This window comes from Corvus moneduloides, chromosome 21 (assembly GCF_009650955.1).
Source record: "Corvus moneduloides isolate bCorMon1 chromosome 21, bCorMon1.pri, whole genome shotgun sequence".
Classification (NCBI taxonomy): Eukaryota; Metazoa; Chordata; class Aves; order Passeriformes; family Corvidae; genus Corvus; species Corvus moneduloides.
Genome location: NC_045496.1, coordinates 5,054,609 through 5,062,154, shown reverse-complemented (window position 1 = coordinate 5,062,154; position 7,546 = coordinate 5,054,609). Strand labels below are relative to the sequence as shown.

The 7,546-nt window shown below is 60.8% G+C and overlaps 1 protein-coding gene across 1 annotated transcript in view; it reads left to right on the top strand.

Annotated features, from left to right (window-relative positions):
- Positions 1–854: 854 nt before the first annotated feature.
- The window catches only part of HMCN2 (hemicentin 2), a 32,973-nt gene continuing 26,281 nt past the window's right edge, over positions 855–7,546 (top strand). Inside the window, exons 1-15 of the mRNA XM_032131034.1 lie at positions 855–1,264; positions 2,172–2,242; positions 3,130–3,288; positions 3,501–3,623; positions 3,709–3,880; positions 4,198–4,304; positions 4,513–4,633; positions 4,728–5,000; positions 5,143–5,287; positions 5,568–5,689; positions 5,779–6,051; positions 6,155–6,296; positions 6,846–6,973; positions 7,134–7,247; positions 7,379–7,528. Of these exons, the coding sequence (XP_031986925.1) occupies positions 1,036–1,264; positions 2,172–2,242; positions 3,130–3,288; positions 3,501–3,623; positions 3,709–3,880; positions 4,198–4,304; positions 4,513–4,633; positions 4,728–5,000; positions 5,143–5,287; positions 5,568–5,689; positions 5,779–6,051; positions 6,155–6,296; positions 6,846–6,973; positions 7,134–7,247; positions 7,379–7,528 (2,329 nt within the window). The 5' untranslated portion in view covers positions 855–1,035. The remainder of the gene's footprint in view (positions 1,265–2,171; positions 2,243–3,129; positions 3,289–3,500; positions 3,624–3,708; positions 3,881–4,197; positions 4,305–4,512; positions 4,634–4,727; positions 5,001–5,142; positions 5,288–5,567; positions 5,690–5,778; positions 6,052–6,154; positions 6,297–6,845; positions 6,974–7,133; positions 7,248–7,378; positions 7,529–7,546) is intronic.

Sequence of the window (7,546 nt, the reverse complement as noted above, 5' to 3'; positions counted from 1 at the left end):
CTCACTCTGAGGTTGGGCTAGGCTGAGCCCACGCTTGCAAGGATAAAGGAATGCACAGGATGCCCATCTCATGACCCACACACACTGTCCTGTGTGTGTGGGCCATGAGATGGGTAATCTCGGGAGGAGTAGGGCTGGGGGTGTGAGAGGTGCCCAGCCCTCGGTGCACAGTTTCACCTGGCGCCGGCGCTTGGCCGTGGCTGAGCCCTGGGTCCCGCTGCGGGGGAGTTGAGCAAGAGCAGAGCATCCCTGTGGAGCAGCCATGAGCTCAGCACTCCGCTTCCAGGGGAGCCAGGAAAAGCTCCGCACCCCCAGCCAGCTCTCCCTGCCAAGGGCTGCCTGTCCCGGCCAAGGGCTGCCTGTCCCAGCCCATGTCCTGGCTCCGGCTTTGTCTGTGCTCTGTGTGGCTGTTTGCTCCCTGTTCGTGGGGTGGCTGCGTGGGTGAGCCCACCCGAGACCCCCACAGAGCCCCCTGACCTCCAAGCCCCATTGCAGACCCCGATTCCAGGGGCCCTTTGCCTAGCAGAGGGGGAGTTTGCTTCCTTGGGGTCCTTTTGGCAGCTGTCTCTCCCGCCGCTGGGGTTTGGCAGGGTTTCCTCACAGGTGCTCAGCTGTGACCCCCGTGTCCTCCCCTAACCCCCTGCTCCCCCCAGCAGAGCAGGGTCTCTCTGAGCCAGGGGGTCGGGGCTGGGGAGGGGCCTGGGCAGTGCTTCTGACAATCCCGTGGGCTGCAGGATCTGCTTCCCAAACCCTGTATCTCCAGCCCGATCTCCTCCAACTCCCACCCACATCCCTGCCGCGTCGCTGGCTCCAAAAGTCCGGTTTTTCCTCCCGCCCTCCCAGAAGTTGAACGCTGGAGGAGCAGGTCCGCAGCTGCGGAGGGCTGGGCGTTCCCTGCCCGGGGTCCCTTCTCCGTCCCCGCCGCGAGTGGCCGCTTGCACACCGTGTCCCTCCCTGGTGTGGGGACGGTGCCCGGGGGAAGGGCCAGGACAAGGACACAAGGGGTGTTCCTGGCACCCGAGAGCCTCCCCCACGATGCCACCCCACGGAGGGGTGTTTATGGGTCTCTGGATGCTGCTGGCCCCCAGTCTGGCCGAGAGCCCCCCAGGGTGGGCCACTCTTGCCTTTGTCTTCGATGTCACCGGCTCCATGTACGACGACCTGGTGCAGGTGATGGACGGGGCCTCGCGCATCCTGGAGCGGACGCTCAGCAGGAGCACGAAGCCCATCAGCAACTACGCTCTGGTGCCCTTCCATGACCCAGGTACGTCTGGGACAGGGTGAGGACATGTGTCCTGGCAGGGGTGGGGCTGTGGGGAGCTGGGCTGCAGTTCCAGTCCGGTCTGGGTCTGAAACATGCACTCCATAAGTGCTTGCACTGCCCCTTCTCCCTGTTTTTAATGCCCTGGTGGCTGCTGGGATGGGGATGGCACTTCAAGAGCTGGGAGCTGGGCTGGGGCTCCTGTCCCCAAGCCGCTCTGTGGGCACAAGGTGGGCTATTTCCACCGTATTAATCCCAGGGGTGCTGACACTTCATTGTGGGTGGCTCTTCCCCTTCCATCCCGTTCTAATCTCCCCGGAGTGCTCACGGTGGGTATTTCTGTACAAGTCCACAACATGCTTCCAGGTCACCTCAATAAAAGCTCCACTTGCTAGAGGCTTTGGTAACTCTCTGTGATACCAGAATAATTTCTTTCTGCCCTGTCTTTGTCTTCCTTTCGTGCACACCCATACAAGGGCAGCTGTTCCCCAAAAGAGCCCTGGCCTCCTACAAGGACAGCGGGACCCAAGCTTTATTTTCAGCAGAAACACTGGGTTGAATGAAAACCTTTGGAGCCAGACAGGGAAGGAGGCAGAGGCAGTGAATCGATTCCTGCATCCCTTTGCTGGGAGCCTCCCCCAGTAGAAAACAGCACTGGGTTTGCAGCTCGCCCTGGCTGGGACCACCCAGTGTGTCAGGAGAAATTCCTGGGCATAGGAATGGTTTGCCCAAGTGCTCACAGTACGGGCACAGGGGGGTGGTGTGCCCAAACCCAATTCTCTCCTGGTGCCAAGCCAGGGTAGATGCCGGACTCCGAGTCTCAGGTGTTTGAGGCAGGCAGCGTGGGTGGCACCGAAGGAAGCTGGTGCTGGGTCAGGGGGCTGAGGTGGTGGTGTCTGTGTGCTTGCAGAGGTGGGACCTGTCACCCTCACCACAGATCCCCAGCTCTTCCAGCAGCGCCTGCGGGAGCTCCATGTCCAGGTAGGCATCCTCAGCCCCACGGGGCTCTGCCAGGCCTGCCTTGGTGCCTGGCCCATGGCACTTGGGGGACAGCCTGGCACTGCATGGTGCAATCCCTGCATCCCCCAGGAGTGTGGTGGGGGTTCAGGCTGAGCCAGACTGGCTGGGGGCTGCGCAGGGGGTGGGAGTGGAGAGGATGGGTAATGCTGCTGCAACAGTGTCCCCGAGTCCTGCAACAGGGCAGAGAATTCTCAGTCCACAGCTCTTGTCCCTAGGAGAGATACTGCTCCCAGGAGATTTTGCAAAGACTCTCCATGAAACCAAAAATCTCCCCTTCTAGAAGCAGTGCTTGATAATTGAGTTTTGAAATTTTTTTTTTTTAATTATTTCATCTGTTTTCTGCCAGCCAAAATGTTCCCTGGGAGCTTAATCCTGCTTTATCCATCCCCACTCTTGCCCTGCCTCCAGTGAATTGCTAAATCCCTGTGGCGTTTCCCTTCAATGCAGCTGTTTTGGCAGGAGGTGTAACGTCGAGGCTGCAAATGGTTTCCCAGCCCTTTGGGGTGCCAAGCCCTGGGAAAGTGGGAGCTGGTCCTTTCTGTGGCTTCCCTGGGCTGGCTGGTTCTTCAGCCACAGGGGCGGGCACAAATGTGCCCACTAAAGGTATTTGTGGGAAACCAGTGGCTTCTGTGAGCATGGATCCCCAAAGGGGTGGTTTAATTATCATTGTTAGTGAGACAGGGCCGGGTCTGTCCTGAGTGTCCCTGCAGATTCATCCCGCTGCTCTGGCCTGACTCCAGCAAAATGGGGTAGTTCCTCCCTGTGAGCACCCCCTGGGTGGAATCCTGCCGGGAGCTGAGCACTGGGTGGCTCGGTGCCTGTGCCACGTCCCTGGCTGTGTCCCTCAGGGTGGGGGGGACTGCCCGGAGATGAGCGTGGGAGCCATCAGGGTGGCCGTGGAGATCTCGCATCCCGGCTCCTTCGTTTACGTCTTCTCGGATGCTCGGGCCAAGGACTACGAGCAGCAGGAGGAGCTGCTGCGGCTGCTGCAGCACAAGCAGAGCCAGGTGAGCGGCCCTGGCGCTGCCCGCAGGGCTCCTGCGACAGTGGCTCGGGGGATGCTGCAACAGCAGCGCATCAGTGAGGCGCAGCGATAAAACCCCTGGGCTGGGGGCAGTTGCATCCCCCGGGCCGATCCGATGTACTGGGATGCTGGTGGATGCCGGCTGTGTCCCCTCCCGTGGCTGTGTGGGGTGTCACGGGGCCGTGGCTGTGGCAGGTGGTGTTTGTGCTGACGGGGGACTGCGGGGACAGGAGCCACCCCGGGTACCGCGTGTACGAGCGCATCGCTGCCACCAGCTCCGGGCAGATCTTCCACCTGGACAAGCAGCAGGTGACAGAGGTGAGTGGGGAGACCTGGCCCCTTGTGCTGAAGTGAGGCCGTGCTTGTCAGTGAGGGGAGATCCAGGTTTAATCCTCACCTCCAGGTGCTGAAGTGGGTGGAAGAGGCCATCCAGGCTTCCAAGGTCCACCTGCTGTCCACAGACCACGAGGATGGTGGGGAGAACACGTGGCAGGTCCCCTTTGACCCCAGCCTGAAGGAGGTCACCATCTCCTTGAGCGGCCCTGCCCCAAGGATCAAGGTCCAGGATCCAGCAGGTAGGAGCCCAGGGGAGAGGGACAACAAGAGGGGGGTGATGTTGTGCCTCTCAGAAAGACCTCAGGTGAGGACAAGCAGGAAGGGGTTCACCAAACCCTGCCCTAAAACTCAAATGAAAAGGTGGAGCTACAAAGCCCTCAGTAAACAACAGCACATCTCCCTGCTCCCCTCCCAGTTTGGCTTTGCCTCTGGCTTTGAGGGTTTTCCCTGCTGCCTTGGCTGTGAGCTGTGATGCGTTCTGCTCTGCCCTGAGCTGTTGCAGGAACCAGGGGATAGACCTGGGTTTCCCATGTGGGACATTCACTTACTGTTACAGGAAAGGTCCTGGAGAAAGGCCGAGGTCTGAAGGAGCTGCTCAGCATCCCCAACTCAGCCATGGTAGTGGCCGTGGAGCCCTACGAGCCAGGGACGTGGCTGGTCACGGTAGGCTGGTGGCAGACCTGCACATCCTCTGCCTTTCCCTGATGGATATTTAGCTTGCCAGGCTTTTCCAGGTGTGGGCTTTCCCCATCCATCTCCAGCCAGGCAGAGGATGTGTGAGCAGGCTGGAAGGGGCTGGCTGCAACCTCCTCCCTTCCCACCTCCTCTCCCTTCCCCTGCCCTCAGCACTTGCCTCTCAATCTGCTTCCAGACCCGGAGCAGTGGCCGCCACTCGCTGAGGATCACGGGCATCAGCGATGTTAATTTTCAAGCCAGCTTCTCCACTCAGCCAGAGTTTGACACCAGCCAGCCCAGAGAGCGGCCGGTGCAGGGTGAGGGTGGTGCTGCCCACGGGGCTGGGTTCTGCACCTGGGCGTTTTGCAGCCAGGAATGTTCCTGGTGGTTTTTTCTCTCCCCGCTTTCCAGGTCTGCCCATCTCCGTGCTGGTGAACTGCACTGGTCTGAGGCCGCCTGGGCGCCTGCAGGAGATTGAGCTCTTCAACACCTCGGGCCACGTCCTCCTCTCACTGCCCGCGCGTCCCCTCTCCAACTCCTCCTCCAGCTCCACCCCTCAGCTCTGGGTGGGTTCACCGCTCTGGGTTCCCCCGGGTGACTTCCTACTGAAGGTGAAGGGTGAAGATGCCCAGGGCCACCCCCTGCACCGCCTCTCAGGGGTCACCTACACCAGCGTGGTGCCCGGTGAGTGGAACCTGCGGGTGCTGAGCAGGGACCAGAGGCTCCAGCACTGCCTCTGCTTTGGTTTCTCCTTGGTCATCCTGCTTCCCAGTGCAGCTCCCAGTGAGCTTCCAAGGAGTGTTTATACATCTGCACATCCTTCCAGGTCTGCCTAAAGTGAGTATCTCCAGCAAGATCCAGGCTTACAACCGTGAGCCACAGCTCATCTCCTGCTCTGCACAGAGTGAGGTCCCTTTCCGCCTGCAGCTCAGCCGCGGCGGGATGAAGCTCAGGGAAGAGCAGCTCTTCAGGTGAGCCTCTGGTATGGCCCAGTTAGCCCCAGGAGGGACCCATGTGGGCAGCAACAGCCCCTGAGCTGTGCCAGCCAGGGGGATGCTGTGTGCTGGCTGGGTGCCTTCAGGTTCTGAGCATTCCAAAAGGAAAATTCCAAGGGACAGGTCTGCAGCAAGTGGGGATGCACCTTTTTGCCTGACTCAGATGAAAAAAAGGTCCCAGGGAGTAGGATTAGGATGGTGGCATGGCAGACCCAAGGTGGGAGTGATCCATAGTTTCATCTCTCCCTTTTTGCAGGATTTCAGGGAACATCAGCTGGTTGATCCCTGCAGTGTCCGAGAGTGACGAAGGGTTTTACGAGTGCACGGCCACGAGCAAGGTCGGAGTGACACGGGCTCGTGCCTATGTCTCTGTCTCAGGTGGGGGCTGCTCGTGCCAAGCCTTAGAGGCCTTTCCATGCCTGTGCCTGGGCACGGGCTCCTCTCACCCAGGCATCCCGTGTTTGTAGAGCCACCACCGCGTCTCATCGCCCCAGGCAACATCACGGCTTCACCGGGCCAAGATGTGGTCATGTCCTGCATGGTTCTGGGGGATGTGCCCTACAACCTGACGTGGAGCTGGGACGGGAAGGCGGCACAGCCAGGGGACGGCCGGACCCGGCTGCTGCAGAACCACTCTCTGGAGATCAGCCACGTGCAGCCGGGGGACGGGGGCCTGTACGAGTGTGTGGCACAGAGTGCCCATGGCACTGCCACCGCCTCGCTGTGGCTCTTCATCCAGGGTAGGCTTTGCTCCCGTGTGGGACCCTGGCCTGGGGATATTTTGCCCTGTGGGTGGGTGGTGAATGGCATGTGGGGGCTGAGCCCTGCTCCAACCCCGTGCAGAGGCGCCGTGGGTGAAGGTGGACCCCAGTCCCCAGCGTTTCAGCAGGGGCCAGGAGCTGCGGCTGAACTGCACGGCCGGGGGCTACCCCCCGCCCCACACCACCTGGAAGCGCTGGGGCTGGGCACTGCAGCAGGATGAGAGGTAACCCCTGGGAACCCGGGAGCCTCCATCCTGCCTGTCCTGCAGGGATGGTGCTCCCCTCGCAGGGATGTACAGGCTGAAGGAGGGAGGCTTGGGGCTGCCATAGCTCTGGAGAGAGGGAAGCATTGCAGTATCCCAGCCCAGGCTCCTGAGATGCTTGGCATGCTGCCGGCCTTCATTGTCTGTATTTATTTTTAAGCAGTCCTGCCTTATCCAGGTCACCGTTCCCGCTTTGCACACCTGGTGTGAGCTCAAGTCTCAAAATACTCCTTGTACTTCCCCTTAATTTCTTCTGCTTTTTGCCTTTTAACTCCTGCCTGTGTCAGGCTGTGAGGGCCAGAGTTGACTTTCAAGATGAAAAAGCCCAATTCTCAGTGCTTTTCCCTGGTTCAAAGCAAAGTCCTGCCCTGCAGCAGCTTGCTCTAAGTGCTGACCCACATCCACCACATGCCCAGCACGGCCTGAAGCCTGCTCATTTATATCAACACATTTTCCATCACCCCTGTTTTCGCAGGCCTCATTTCTCCCTTTCTCTCCCATTTGCTGCAGGGTTTTCAGAGATGCTGAGGGTACCCTGCACATCAGGTCTGCTGTCCCAGAGGATGCAGGGAATTACAGCTGCTACGCCGGCAGCACACTGGGCTGGGATGAGCAAGTGATCACCCTGGAGTTCACTGGTACCTGCTCCCTGCTCGCTGGCAGCGCACTGGAAATGGGGCTGTGTGTGATAAAGGGTGGGGTGGGACAGCTCCCAGGGCTCTGGGGTCCCCTCGGGCTGGATGGCACCGCACCCAGCGCGGCAGAGAGTGACCAAAGATCTCTCTCCCCGTGACACAGAACCTCCTGCCATCCTGGCAGTGACGCCCAGCCTGAAGGTGCTGGTGGGAGAAGATGTGACCCTGGAGTGCTGGGTTTCAGGGGCACCCCCACCCCGCATCGTGTGGTACAAAGGTGAGACTGGCAGCACGCACTGGCACCCCACCGCTGCCCCGCAGGGCCATCACACGTGGTGTCCCCCTGCTGTGCCATCAGGAGGGGCCCACAGAGGCACGTGGGGTGCTGATGTGGGGGTCTCGGGGCAGGGGAGCAGGCGATGGCGGCGTTCCCAGCGGGCACGCAGCGCGCGGTGCTGCGGCTGCAGGCGGTGCGCCAGGAGGACGCGGGGCGCTACGACTGCGAGGCCCTCGGCGAGGCTGGCGTCGCCCTCGACAGCACCGTGCTGCACGTGGGGTGTAAGTCCTGTTGGGTCC